The sequence below is a fragment of the Daucus carota genome, chromosome 2, assembly GCF_001625215.2.
Source record: "Daucus carota subsp. sativus chromosome 2, DH1 v3.0, whole genome shotgun sequence".
Classification (NCBI taxonomy): Eukaryota; Viridiplantae; Streptophyta; class Magnoliopsida; order Apiales; family Apiaceae; genus Daucus; species Daucus carota.
In genome coordinates, this window is record NC_030382.2 from 37,983,886 (window position 1) to 37,999,359 (window position 15,474).

The following is a 15,474-nucleotide window of genomic DNA, read 5'->3' on the forward strand; positions in this document are numbered from 1 at the left end:
GTTAAAAACTTAACCGGACAAAGGCAATACTAATTAAGCGGTGAAAATTTTATTAATCGAAAGACAATAATGCTTACAGAAAAGTTGATGATTGCAAATTGAAGAAATAAATGACACGGGATAGATAGCTCAACATTGATCAGGAAGAAACACAAGAAGGAAATCGAAATGAAAACGGACTAAATAAATACAAACGAGAACGAGATTAATCGACCGAAATAAAAACAACTATCTAGTAATCAGTGGTGGGCAATGGCTCGTGACTGCCACCGATGAAGATAAGCTCATAGATGATTCCAGCAAGGCCGCCACCAACAAGAGGTCCGGCCCAGTAGACCCAGTGGTTAGTCCAGTCCCAGCTGACCAGAGCAGGCCCAAATGAGACGGCAGGGTTCATGGATGCCCCGGTGAAGGCACCGCCGGCTAGAATGTTGGCTCCCACAATGAAACCGATTGCAATGGGTGCGATGATTCCGAGGTCACCCTTCTTTGGGTCGACGGCGACGGCGTACACGGTGTAAACTAGTCCGAATGTCATCACGATCTCGAACACGAAGGCGCTCCATATTGACACGCCCGACAATGCAAAGGCTGATGTTGGCTGCAAAACAGTTTTTCACTGGTGTTAGAAAATTCCGTACATTTTTACTAAAACTCGAATTCTCGACCTCTTGTTACAGGTCATAAATAATTAAGTCTAATTCAATTAGTATAAAACATGATTGCGAGAAAATCGAAAATCAAGACTAATCGGTTGATGGGCTTATGATTTATTGAAAATTTATGAGAGATTTTAATAAATCAAGAACTTGTTAAAATCATAGATTATCAAAAACGTTTTAATAAATCAGGATCTTCAAAACGCGGTTATAAAATAATCTGGTGCTAAGTGAAGTCACGATATACCAAATCTTCAACCTAACCCCTTTAAATTTTTGTCCTCGTGTTCCTCCTACCGTGTACTTTAAAATTTATTACAATATAGAGGTGTCCCCATCACTAAATAATCTTTAAGAATTTAAAAATATTTTGTACTAAAGTCGATATAAGAAAAATAGAAGGGGATATAAACTCACCATGCCACCGGTGGTGAAACTGAGGAGAAGGCAAGCGACAGTGGAGCCAAGACACTGAGCAATAACGTAGAGAATTCCTTTAACCAGAGTAATATTTCCACCAACAAAGGCTCCGAACGTGACAGCAGGATTAACATGGCCCCCGGAGATATTAGCTCCGACAGCCACCGCGACAAAAAGCCCGAATGCATGAGCCACCGCAGCCGCCACAAGGCCAGCTGGAGTAGTTGCACCACCCGCAGTGAGCTTGCTGAATGCCATGCCAGAGCCTTGGCCAGCAAACACAAAAATCAGGGTACTGAAGAACTCCGCCGCCGCCGCCTTGATGGCGCCCGGGTGGCGGACCTCGTCGTACCTCCCTACCGCGATTTCGTGGATCGGCATGGCCGGAAACTCAAGAATTTAGCTGCTGTGTTTAGCTAGGGTTAGTGACTTGGTGTGTGATCAAGGGTGTGTGTTGCATTGCATGAGAGCTGGCTAGCCAATTATATACTAAGTGGAATGGGGTTTGGTGACCGGCTATAGCCGGTTACCGGTTGAAGGCAATAGTATAAGAAATACAAACACTAGTATGATTGATTAAAATGAGGAAAGGAAAGGGGACCATACCTGTGAAGACAGCTAAGCATCACCTCCAAAATGATGAGAAACCGACACGTGTCATTTACGGATAAGGGACACGTCAGAGGGATACAAGGGAATGGTTGTCTAGAGGTGGGCACTTATTATGGTTTGAGGTTCAATAAGTGTGATTGGAATTGTCTAGAACCGAAAAATATAAATGTGTTTTTTACTTTGTGTAAATTATTTCAAAAAGAAAAAATAGCAATCATGTAAAATTGTGTACATGAGAAGTGGTCGGCACAGAAGAATTGATTGACATGGTCTTTTTGGACAGGGGTAATGTTTCACGAGAGTTGCTCGCACAGTACAAAAAGAGTAGGACAAGATATGTGAATAGGAATTAGATTCGTGCAAATTCTCAAACTCACATTTTAATACATAGGAAGAAGAGTTAAATTCTCGCCGAATCTTCGATAAATAATTGAAATATATAAATATCAAATTAGATCTCGCATCTAATTAAGTGCTCACTTGGCTGAGTTTATGACTAATGACTTAACGTCGATACTTTCAAGATTTTGATGATCACACTGCCAGCAAGCTAATAGCATAAAACTGATGTTTGTTAGTGAGCTATCAAAAAATTATATCTGTGCTAACAGTTTTCAGGATTTAAGCATGATAGTTCTTTGTCAGCAAGCTTACAGAGAAGTTCACAGACTATCAGCAGGCTCACAGCATACTGACAGGAAAGTAAGCAGATAATGATGAAGTCCTAAAATCAAGTAGATTTACTAGGAATCGATTTGTAAGGATTTTAATGTTTATATATGACTTATATAAATATTAGAGCTCAGTTTTAAATAAGAGTTTTAAACAAAAACGATTTCCTGAAAGATAAGAGAGTTTATCTTTATTCAAACTTATCTTTAACAACTCCTATTTGGTTTCTAAAAGGTTGTTTTTATATAAATGTTTACTGATATATGTACACAACGTTCAGAATTGTTTTACTCTGTAAACCTACGATCTTCTAACGTTCAACTTAGAACAAATTAATCGTAAGTTCTGGTATAGAACAAGAACGTTGCAATTTGTTGCTAAATTGACCGTTGGTGTGTTGTATATAAATAGTGAAGTGAGGTTGCCGTTTTTGAAGCACAAGAGCACACTTCAAGCTTTCTGAAAAATACAACACTTTCATTGCAAAATCTTTACTTGAGCTCTAGTACTTACATTTGATTATATATCTATATTGAGTTCATAGTTCCAGTTGTATTACACTCATACATTGTATTGTTCAAAGTGTAAAGTTTTGTTGCTGTGTATCCAGCTTGTGAAATAAGGAACAAGGAGACTAGTTAGCTAGAAGAGTATACTTGGGAAGTATAGGTTTTGGAGAGCTTTTGGTTTGTGGTTCAGGGGTTTCAGTAAGCTGATAACAGGAACAAGGGTTGAAGGGAGTTATATTATTGAATCTTGTAATCGTTAACATTCTTGATTAATAATATAATATCTTACCAGTTGGTAGGGGACCAGGACGTAGACCAATAGGATTAGGGGTCGAACCTGGCTAAAATTCTCTGGGTTGCTAGCTTACTGATTATATCTGTTTTGCATTGCATCTGCATTGTTAGCTAGCTGACTGTTTACTCTGAAAATTAACAGCAAGCTGTCTGTGACAGTTTAACTATTCGGTAACATTAAAAATCGGTCATATTAGCCATAACACCTATTCACCCCCCTCTAGGTGTGTAATTTCAAACGTGACTTACGACTTAACGTGGCTTAACCGGTAAGATGAGAGTTTAAAATATCTATTTGGGTAATTTTAACTTACTAATGACTTCTAAGTTATAAAAATAAAAATGATTTATGAGTAACATATGATTTTGGAGTAATTTTTATCAAAGAAATTTAGTCACTGAAAAAATACTTCAAGTTAACTTCTGATTTTATGTCAGTTTCTGACTTAATTCTGACTTTAGACTGATTTCTAACTTCTGATTTATTGCACAAACAAATACACATTTAAGCTTAAAATCAGAAATAACTTATAGCTTGGATTGTAATTCTAGACAAACACCCTCTAAGTCCTTACCGTACATGATGAGAAAGAGTTGACCGTATTTAATTATTGGATTTTTAGTACACATTCATACACAAACTAATTTTCAGTTTTTACTTTTTGGTCAATTGTCATATTTTTATTAACTCCTCATTGATAATAACTAGCTTAAAACCCGTGCAATGCACGGGCCGGTTTAATATTTGTTATTTTATCGCATATATTTTAGATTTAACGAATTTTATTGAAAGTAAAATTGTGATAGAATAATGTTATTAAAAAAACTTTTATTTAGCAGCTAAATAAATTCTTTATAGTTAATTCCTTCAAATAGTTAATTTATAATTAGGTCAAATATATAATTTTTTAATGATAATGTTAAAATAATTTTTTTTACATGTTACTCCCTCCGTTCTTGAATATCTGCCTTTTGACTTTTTCGCACACATTTTAAGATATTTTGATCACATAGCTAGAAATGTTATTTTCAAATATTTCTTTTTATGAATAAAAGTATTGATATAAAATTTTTATTAAGAAAAAGAAATTTAAAAATAATATTTTTACTATAAATTCAAAACACTTTAACATGCGTGCCAAAAAGTCAAAAGGCAGATATTTAAGAACGAAGGGATTATAATTTGAGGAGACCCGTAAACCCAGATGGAAACAACCCAATCAGCGTTTTAATATTTAGTTATTAATAGTTAATAATATAGTATAAAACATATTATAAGTTAAAGAGAAGCGTAATTCAAATACTGATCCATAATGGTAATCTAATTTTTAATGTTTTGAATTAATAGACGATAAAAAATATATTATAATTTGTTATAAATTAAGGATGTCTATGGATAATTTGTTATAATTTGATTTAATAGACGATAATTTGTTTTAGTTAAAAAGATAATTACTATATTCCTCTATATGTTCATTTAGAAGATTGAGTTTTTTAGTTAGAAAATATAAAGAAGATAACATATTTTAGTTAAAAAGATATTTGTTTATATAGATAGGGCTGTATTTCCACCCAAAGTTAAAAAAAAATAATTAGTTATTTAGATAGATCCGTATTTCGGCTCAAGTACCGAGTGACTAAACTTTCAATGTTTCAGCTTTAATAGTAAAAAAAGATAACATATTTTAGTTAAAAAGAATACCGCGTGATTGATTACATAGATAGGCCTGTATTTCGGCCCAAAGTTAAAAATAATAATTAGTTATATAGATAGGCCCGTATTTCGACTCAAGTACCGACCGACCAAACTTTAAATGTTTCAGTTTTAATAGTAAAAAAGATAACATATTTTAGTTTAAAAGAATAATTGATGATATAGATAGGCCTGTATTTCGGCCCAGAAGCCCAAGTACCGACCGACCAAACTTTCAATGTTTCAGCTTTAATAGTAAAAAAAATTAAAATATTTTAGTTAAAAAGAATAATTGATTTTATAGATAGGCCTGTATTTCGGCCAAAAATTAAAAAAAAATAATTAGTTATATAGATACGCTCATATTTCGGCCCAAGTACCGACCGACCAAATTTTTAATGTTTTGGCTTTAATAGTAAAAAAGATAACATATTTTAGTTAAAAAGAATAATTGATTATATAGATAGGCCTGTATTTCGGCTCAGAAGCCAAGTTCGACCGATCAAACTTTCAATGTTTCGACTTTAATGGTAAAAAAAATAACATATCTTAGTTAAAAATAATAATTGATTATATAGACAGGCCTGTATTTCGGCCCAAAATTAAAAAAAAAATAATTAGTTATATATATAGGCCCATATATCGGCCCAAGTACCGACCGACCAAACTTTTAATGTTTCGGCTTTAATAGTACTAGCCTTTAACCCGTGCGAAGCACGGGCGGATATATAGTTCGTAATTTATTATTTATAATTTAAATTTTAAAATCATTTTATTAGTATTTTAGTATCAATGAATTGAATTTTAATTAAATTATATTATTCAACTGACTATATTTTCTCCCGATTACTTAAAAATGGATAAATCCTAATTTAATCCGAATATAATATACGTAGATTTAAAAAATAAAAAATCATAAAATTCTAATCTTTTCCAAACATAGCCGATTGTGTAATACCTTTTGAAAGATTCAGTAATCTAATCAATCGAATTTCAACGTAATTTTGTGATCTTGGTTTTTTTTTTTACAACAATAACTTTTAAGATTAGAGTTGGAAAGGATTATGTAATGGTTATATTGAAATTAAACATGTTAAAATTTAAAGGAGTTATATGAAGGTTCTTGTTAAAAAAAGATATTCAAAATTGTATATTTATAATTTTATTTATAACATCATTATAATTTTTTTAATAAAATATTATATGATAATGTATTGTTATAAGTGTTTTTAGTATTTGAAACTGTTTATAATACTAAATTACTAATAGACTCCACATTTGTAGACTTGTAGTACCAAAAAATATAACTAAAACCTTGGATTACAAATTATACCCATGTTGGCTTATTATAGTATAGTATAGATAATATAGATATGTTGTCTATAAAATTTTCTCTCAATAAAAATCATCGCAATATAAGTAAGATAAATATTAACGTGCGATCATGAATACAAAAAAAATATTTTAATTATAGATACAATCGTTTAACGTTTGTTAAAACCTAACACTGGAGTTTTCTTTTTCTTTTTTTTTTAAAAATCTAACACTGGAGTTAGTAATCACTTTATGGTTACGATAACATGCTTACAGGATGTTGCACGTGAAATGGTAAAATAATCAATGAGATTCACGACAAGTGGTTTGGTTGAGAATTTATTTAGATTGATTTGATTTTGTGGAAATAAGTGGGAGTGGATAGCAAACATTGCGATCGTGGAATTGTTGTGGGATTATGAATAGTTAATTGTTAGGGCAAATTAATTTATAGGTCCTTGAACTACTGACGTTTTATTGTCCAAGTCCTGAACTAAAGATTCCGTATTTTAGGTCATTTAACTTTTCTATTTTCAGATCTAAGTCCTTCAGTCAAAAAGATTCTAACGGTGTTAACTAGGGTTCTTGAGTTTCATACAGATCAAAGCAATTTTGAAGGTGTTAGTGATATCCAAACTCAAAGTTTAAGTAGTCAAATTGAAGCTTGAATCACTAGCAACACTCATATGACAATAATTTTCACAAATTAGATTTAATTTTAAAAAACCCCAAATTAGATCATAAATTTAGGGTTCTTTATCGAATTTAATGACCTAAATTTATAAAATTTTAAATTGAACATAATTTTTAAAAATTGGTGTCATATGAGTATCGCCAGCGACTCAAGATTCAATTTGACCACTTGAACTTTGAATTTGGATATCACTAACACCTTCAAAATTGCTTTGATCTGTATGAAACTCAAGAACCCTAGTTAACACCGTTAGAATCTTTTTGACGGAAGGACTTAGATCAGAAAACAGAAAAGTTAAATGACCTGAAATACGGAATCTTTAGTTCAGGGACCTAGACAATAAAACGTCAATAGTTCAGGGACCTGCAATTTAATTTTCTCTTAATTGTTAACGCTGAATAGACTATTGATATTTAAAATTTCAGATAAATTATTTATTTAATATAATAAGAGAGAGCTCGATTTAGTAAAGGATATCCTATCTTTCTCTAATATTTTGGTTATTTAATAATTATATCAAAAGAAATTCATAGAATAAACTAACCAAAACATACATTTTTCTCGAAATTCATGATGGTCATCAAGTACTTGGATGATGTTAGGAAGTACTTGGACGTCCGAAGGCTTGCGAAGCCATGAATTTTTTCTCGAAATTTGATGTTTTACACCCCGACGCGTACGTAGGAGATGGTGTTTAACAAGTAAACAGCACATGGGGTCCATATTGTTTTCGATGTGGGATATTAGTTTCAAACACCATCTTCCTAAGCAGTGTTTTAAAAATCGGTCTAGACGGCCGCCTAGGCTCTAGGCGGCACCGAAAAGCTCCGACTCAATTTTCAGGCGGTGAATTAGATGTTTTTTACAAAAATCGGTCCTAGGCGGTCAACATCCCGCCTAGACGGTCCACATACCGCCTAGGCGGTCTAGGCGGCCTGTAACAAAAATATATATATTTTTAATAAATAAAATCTTAAATTATGATTATATTCTAAAATTTAAGTATTCACTTCTACTTAACCTAAAATCCTAAAAAAACAAAATAACTAATTTTATTTATATTTCTTACATTATTTATAAGAGACTGATTGGTATATATTTATTTAATCAATGATTTTGTATTACATGTATCAAGTATTTATTTAATATACGATTAATATATGATATTATATTATTTACTAGTTTGACTCTACTAGTAGTGAAAAATAGATAAAATTACTAAATTGCATCTAATTATAATAATTTAAAAATAATATATATCCGATTAATGCTCCAATTAATCCCCGATTTCGTGATTAATCGCTAGAAGATACTCCGACCGCCCTGGGACGCCTAGCGATTTCTGGAACATTGCTTCCAAGAGACTAACTTTGATACTTCTATCACATTCATCGCTTAGTCCAACTTTGATACTTCTATCGCATTCATTGCTTAGTCCAACTTTGATACTTCTATCGCATTCATCGTTTAGTCATTTCGAGTGATTCAAAGTGGACTTCTATCACATTCATCGTTTAGTCATTTTGAGTGATTTGAAGATCTCTCGGAGGAGAACGCATTTCAAGCATCACTCGTTGTGAACGCATTCCAAGTATCACTCGTTGTGCGTACACAACAATGCTCACTCAAATTTGTGACTCAAAATTGACATAATGTTCAATCAAATTTGTGACTCAAAATTTACATAGTGGGATTTAAAGTCACATATTCCAACAGTGACAACCCGAGCCAAATTCGGGATCTTTTCGAAAATCGGGTCAAGTCTCGAATTCTGAATCTAAAAATAAGCTCAAATACACTGGACTAACTACAACAAATTGGGTAATTCACAAGCCATCACAGGTCCCAAAAAAATCATGATTTGTTGGTGCAATTGATAATAGTATTTATTCATATAAACTGAACTAAAGTTTTCACACTTCTCAATGTGGGACTGGGTGTTACAGATACACTTCACATTTCAACTATCTTTTTCATCAATTTTTTTTCCTTTTCATTTTAGCAATTAGAATTTTATCTATCTTTTATTTTAAATATTACAAAAGCTCTAAGACTTCTATTTTAACACAAAATATATAATATCACGAAAATTGTAAATATTTATTTTATTGTATCAATTTAGGGCTGTAAATGAGTTGATACGCTCGATAACCGCTCGGTGTTCGGTTCGAAAAAAGCTCGGTTCGACCTCGGTTTGATTCATAAACGAGTCGATCTTGAGCATAATTTTAAGGTTCGTTTTATAAACGAGCTGAACTTGAGCACAGTAGAGTTCGACTCGATAGTTCGCCAACAAATTTAAATTATGAGTTCGTGTACATGGTTCGTGAACTTGGCTCGTGAACCTGGCTCGTGGATGTGGGAGTTTTATTAATTTATTATGGATTTATGATTCCTTAGAGTATAAATTAAAATATTGTTAGAATTTTATTTTTTTATTAAATTAAATAACAAACAAGCTCGTAAATAAATTTATGAGCATAAGCTAGCTCGTTAGCAAAGTTTATTAAACAAGCTCGTGAACAAAATTAATGAGCGGTTGATGAGCAAAAATTTGTGAGACACATTCGTGAGCGTAAGTTAATGAGCAAGAGCAAAACTCGTGAGACATGTTCGTGAGCGGTTCGCGAGCCGTTCGTGAACAGAGTTATTCCTTAATGAGCCGATACTCAAACAGTATTTTTGGCTCGATCCAAATTCGAGCTCGAGTTCGAGTTCGCTAATTTTTTAACAAACGATACACGGGCACTCTGGAGTGCGGCTCGGCTCGACTCATTTACACCCCTATGTATCATAAAGATACAAAACAAGGCACGCACTTGATGGACTTGCCTTAGATAGCGCTGTCGATCAAAGTAAAATGTGAATTTAAACAATTTCCACAGTCACTCTTTGTGTGGTCCTCAGATGTGCTAATTTTCGTTCTCTGTCATAAGATTCTTTTAATTAAAACACAAGTAAAATACCGAAAACAAGTTAGATAGATTTATAAATTTCTAACCTGAACTAGTGTTCATTCTAATAAAGTTCAATAGGAATGATAAACAATATGAGGATCATTATGGATAAAGGAGGATTTCTTATCTTACTGTTAGGATAAAATTTTATCACTAGAATATTCAATTGGAAAAAGAAAAAAGTATTGTAAATTAGAAAACCGCAAACGATGGATAGACTTATTTGTTCCTTCTCAAGTGCTATACTTTTGATAAGACCCTTTACCCGGTTATTATTGTGGTTTCAAAAGAAACAATAAATAAATTTGTCAGTTCTAAATTAGAAAATCTGAAAGAGACAAGTAAGAGCCTTTCATTTTTTGTGGTGGTGTGCACTATTAATATTTCGAATCAATTTTTAATTTGATTCTACTATGTAATGAACGCCATCGATTTTTTATAGGATCTTCCAACCAAAATTAATGACAGAGGCTGATCCAGTCTGACCAAAAAAATGTTTTAAAGTATATACAGTATAAATAGAGCGGATCTAGGATTATTTTTTTTCGGATATTAAACAAATTTTCAATAAATATTTATATATTTTTAAAATTTTTTAAAACACTTTTATACTTTTTTATAAAATTTAGAATAATACGAAAATATTGTCAGTTTTTTTTAAAAAAGATACGTGTAATTTACTAAATGTGCTCTTCTGCGTTTACCTTTATGCTTTCAAGATTTCGTTATAGAAGAGGATAAGGACTAGTGTTATTCACAAAAACACATTGCGGGTGTTTGGCAACCCATTTTAAGCCGGATTTCTCGGCTTATAAGTTAGAAGCACTTATTCGTACCGTTTGTGTAAAAAGTCAAGAAATACTTATAAAAAGTTAGGAATGCTAGCTTCTGTTTCAGGACTTCTACTTATTTCCCAAACACTTTAATCACTTATAAGTCTTATCTTGCTTCTAACTTATACTCCACTTATTTATTTTAAGCAATAAACGGCCCCATTATTATGGATTATGTACTCTAGAGACTAAAATAATAGAGACTATATATTTAATTATAAATTGAATATTAGAAATAAGAGAAAGATAACACAAGGGGTCAACCCTATGGCCTTACTCGAAAACATGAAGCATGTTGTATCACTTTCTCATTGTATAAAATACGTATCACACACTATATGCATGTTTGGAAGATAAGTATTACAGCTCACAGAGTGCTCTTATTTTCGGTGCCAGGGTGTGGCTGGTTTACCAGAACACATGCATATCTTATCTGCTTTACATCGAAACGATTTTCATATCATCTATAAAATTTTTATTTTTATTATTCTTTGTTAGTATTATAATCCCTCGACTGCCCTTTCAACAATCCCTTGAGCCATATATGATATCATATATGCGTGTCCGCCAAGTAACACTCTGAGCAGAAATTAGACTCCTCGTTCTGAAATAAATGTGATTTTGAAACTTTTTTCTTATAATTTGAGATTCAAAAGGTAGATTTTAATATATATAATTTTTAATTTTTTCTGGATAAAAACATAAATGTTGACTTCTATTCAGAAAAAACTTAAATAATAATATATACGAATATTTATATTTTACATCTAAATTATCTGCAAATAATAAAAAAAAACACTTATAGAGTGAATATTAAGTAGAGCGGGAGTTCAATTTATTAGCTTTGCATAATGTATCAAACTTTCCTCAGACATCTGCTAATTAATTCTTGCCTGCTTAAAAACCCCACGAGTACGATCATAAACCTCATCACTTAATTTTCAGCCTTTATTATCTGAACAATTTAAATCAAGAAAAGTTAGGTATATCTTATGTTGAAGACTTGAAGGAAATAGTAATGTCGGAAGGTTAAGGAAGAAGGCAAAAAGCAAATTGAAGAACGGAAAAAACTGTCTGCAACATCCAACATGTTAAAAAAAAATGAACTAGTAAAGAGACACAAGTTAGCATCCATTTTGACCATTGCATTTCAATAGCTAGAAATTTTGCAACGAGATTGTTTAGAACTTGAATCTAGTTGCTTACATTATGCAAGAGTTGGAATTGTCTTTCTGGAAAACAAATGCATAGCTCATCAGTGTTTCGACAGACTCATAGTACATATGCAGAAACTAAACGACGATGCAGTCGTATAGCCAGTTTACGAACTAATATAAGATAAACCACCTAAAGAAGTAAATATTTGTGGACATCTCCTTTGTGTCTTTTGCACAATGATGAGTTTACATAATGCTACATGAAGGGAACAAGAATTATATGGTCTGGGAACAGTTGTAACTTATAATGACGAAGAACATGCTAAATACTTGTACTGCAGAAACCAATCAAGATTTGCTGACACTATGTAGACCTTCTACAAGTTCAAAACATCAGACCAAACTCGCAAATAAGCTCCCCAACTGTTATAAAAATGCAGAAACTTGTAACAGACTTGTATGAACAACAAACTCGTAAAAGCTTGCATATTCTGCTGAAAACTAACATATGCAGATGGCAAGATCTAAAAGCAAATTTAAAGAGGACTCGATCTAACTTTCCACAAGAATAACTGAACAGTAAAACTGTATTTCACCAGGCCCCTTAATCCTATGAATGCAAACATCAAAATCCACTACATTAAATTTATAGACACACATCCAAATCCACAACTAGCAAAATGGAACACTAGCAAAACCGGAACCTCCCAACTGTTAAAACTCAAAGTACATCACCTATGAATACGAGAAAACATACACCGATTAAAGATTTAAAAAAAGAAGAAGAAAAAAAAAGACAAGACATAAAAAATTGACCCACAGCAGAAGCACAAGAAAAGCATCATAAATAACAAGACGCAGAAAGCTCAGCAAAGATTGGGTAACCAAGAAAATAGAAAACAAGTAGCGAAGACCTCTGATTTGCAAAAATCTTAACAAACTTTTGTTTAATCTGAATTTGATGAGTAAAATAGACAATATGTGCAAAAACAGGATAGTGTCTGTTCGAGTCGAACCCTCGAATATACGCCCGAGTTAGAGTAACATAGACAATATGTCGAAAAATAGGATAGTGTCCCGATGTTCTAGTCTAACCCTCGAATATGTGTCGTGTCTGACACTTCATCCCCGAGTTATAGTAACATAGATAATATATTTGTCATACAGCAAACATGCCAAAACTCAAAAGACACCTACAGTCACAACAATTACAGAAGAACAACATAGAATCTTAAATAATCAAAAGAGGATAAATCTCAAAGTACTGTCAAAGTTTTTAACATAACATTTGAGACAGTAGTAATAGAACATGTGTAATCAATTCGCTTCTAACTTGAGCACAAAGATATGAAGCCTATTCTCACAATCACAAAAGCAATAAAAAAGCTTCACAGTACCAAATTTGTTGAATCAAATGAAAGCATCTGTTAATTAAGTAACAGCATTTTAAGCTCCTAAACTCTATTCTTGCCTTCATATTTCACTTCAACGACGCCCACAGCCTCAGGCCTTCAGCTTTATTTCAAAATTAACTACCACATGCCTTTAACTTTATTTTAAGCTTTGCCAGGAAATTGCTGCTTTTCGTTTCAACCTATGAGCCCAGACAACACTTTGTGGATTCCACTTTTGTATATCCGAAAGAGAGAAGGTGTTCTCTCCAACTTCCTCCTTTGCTCGCAAGGAGTAGAAAGCAGGCTTCGCCCCAGCTACAGCCATTCTTGGGAACCCAAGTGATTTACGGAGGGCAAGAGCTGAATTCACCCCCTTGGCCTTCGGATAGTAGGCAGACAAGAAAACATCCTTTTCACAAGTTAGCTTGCCTCCTCCAGCATTATTAGCAGTTGTTAGTGCAGGAGTGGAGGAAGCAACATTTACTTGATCTGGCAGCATAGAGAATGAAAATGAACCGTGGATGGCTGTAGTGGTAGGTTCAACAATCTCTTGTGGAGGAGTGAACCCTCCAATGGGTTCACATTTTCTCCTGTGGCTCAGCTGCACCCCATCTGTCCATCGCACTAGAGCAACTCGAGAAGAACGATTGGGGTCATAATCTATCTTTTCAACAATGCCTGTAGCTGAAGTGTTTCTTTTCATATCAATTTTCCTCTGCAATCTCTTTGCTCCACCACCTCGGTGCCAAATTGTAATATGACCGGCAGAGTTCCTACCAGCAGACTTCCCTTTACTTCTAGTGAACTGTCTCCTATATTCACCCAAATTCATCCCAGTGGCAAGTACATTCGAGTTTGTTTTGTTCCGGTCATTTTCCAACTTTCTCCTACCCTTTTCCTGCTTAGCACGCACATTTGCTTTGGAGGCCATTTGACGAGCACCTTGAAACATTTTGAGTCCATCTTGTGCCTGATTGTTTAGTGCCATAGACAAGACCAGGAAAATACATGTACAGCAAAACTGATCAGTACAACATTCCAAGTGGAAAATCAACAGAAGTCTCATGAAGAACGTCTAAATATAGTAAAACCATATCTCATCAAGTCGTCACACAAAACCATTTCACTTAGCTTGGAAAATATTGCTCATTTCATAAGTTCTTTTACAACTTGCATAATGAAACCCTTTTTCAAGGAAACATACAATCACATATTCACATTGTGTACAAATTGCATTATAGGGTTCCTTTTCCAACGATGCGTTGCCCCGATACAACTCTTCACATAGCATATAATACACATCCTCCGAGGGCCGTCTATTGCCACACAAGGTTCACAATCAACACCCAATACATCTGTTACGAAACTATATGCCCTTAGCACTTTAAAAACACAAACCATTATGATTCAAACCGCAAAATGCAAAACCCCCAATACACAACACATCAAATATGAGCTCAGATTCATAAATTTGCAGCAATTAAAATCATTTCCGAGGTATACCCATTTCAAGATACAATATTTCAACAACACCCAGAAACAAAAATGATCTAAACAACATCAAATTCGTACAACTTATTAAAAACACACACAGATATATACATATATAGATAATGAAAAAGAAGGGGGGACAGTAAGCGTACCGAAGAAGCTAAAAGAGATGGCTTGAGATGTTGAAGCCTCATGGATCGCAAAAACAAGGCCGTCGCCATTTGATTCAGAGTACAATTGCAGAAACATACACGAGAGTTGAAGGAGACGAGATGTATGAGGCTTAGGGCTTTATGTTTTGGACCGACATTTTTCATCAATTTCACTTGTCATGTTAGAGGCCCGTCCCAATGCAAGTTAGTTGGGCCTAGCCTGCCAAGTTTATTTAAATTTATTTATATTTTCATGAGTATGGATTGTTTTCTTCTTTGAAAATTATCATGCATACTCAATGAAAAGTTACCACTATTTCATCGGAGATCTTGGGGACCACTTATTATTTTGCAAAATACATTTTAAAAATATCATCATTTCATTGAAAATGTTGAAAATTATTATTTATGCTAAAGAAGCAGAACACTTATGTTCTGCAAGATCAATAAATGTTCTGCACACTAAACATGATTTTGTAAAATAATATGTTTTTTAATGTTTTATTTTCACACAGTGTGTTTTTTAACTCAAGCAGTCTTCTTATTTTCACGTCATGTATTATTTTAACTATTAGAAGAGTTATAAGGTTGCCATTTAGTTGGTTCTCAACAGGGATGGCAGT

General features: G+C 33.3%; 2 protein-coding genes across 2 annotated transcripts; both read right to left on the reverse strand.

The window, feature by feature from the left end:
- Positions 1 to 107: 107 nt before the first annotated feature.
- On the reverse strand, positions 108 to 1,546 carry LOC108209795 (probable aquaporin TIP1-1). The gene is made up of 2 exons (XM_017380911.2): positions 1,077 to 1,546; positions 108 to 601 (listed from the first exon to the last, which is right to left on the reverse strand). Exons 1-2 carry the CDS (start codon positions 1,458 to 1,460, stop codon positions 233 to 235), a joined length of 753 nt encoding a protein of 250 aa, XP_017236400.1. The 5' UTR covers positions 1,461 to 1,546; the 3' UTR covers positions 108 to 232.
- Positions 1,547 to 13,022: 11,476 nt separating this feature from the next.
- LOC108208767 (large ribosomal subunit protein uL2mz, N-terminal part) lies at positions 13,023 to 15,011 on the reverse strand. Its single transcript, XM_017379292.2, has 2 exons — positions 14,852 to 15,011; positions 13,023 to 14,178 (listed from the first exon to the last, which is right to left on the reverse strand). The coding sequence occupies exons 1-2, from the start codon at positions 14,918 to 14,920 to the stop codon at positions 13,366 to 13,368; spliced, it is 882 nt and encodes a 293-aa protein (XP_017234781.1). The 5' UTR covers positions 14,921 to 15,011; the 3' UTR covers positions 13,023 to 13,365.
- Between the last annotated feature and the right edge of the window lie 463 nt (positions 15,012 to 15,474).

Bases quoted from the DNA above. Each gene is read 5' to 3' on its own strand.
- LOC108209795 (XM_017380911.2), bottom strand. From the start codon at position 1,460: ATGCCGATCCACGAAATCGCGGTAGGGAGGTACGACGAGGTCCGCCAC. The intron at 602-1,076 runs GTGAGTTTATAT...ACTGTTTTGCAG, and splicing joins GTTTCACCACCGGTGGCATG to CCAACATCAGCCTTTGCATT.
- LOC108208767 (XM_017379292.2), bottom strand. From the start codon at position 14,920: ATGGCGACGGCCTTGTTTTTGCGATCCATGAGGCTTCAACATCTCAAG. The intron at 14,179-14,851 runs GTACGCTTACTG...CTAAACAATCAG, and splicing joins CATCTCTTTTAGCTTCTTCG to GCACAAGATGGACTCAAAAT.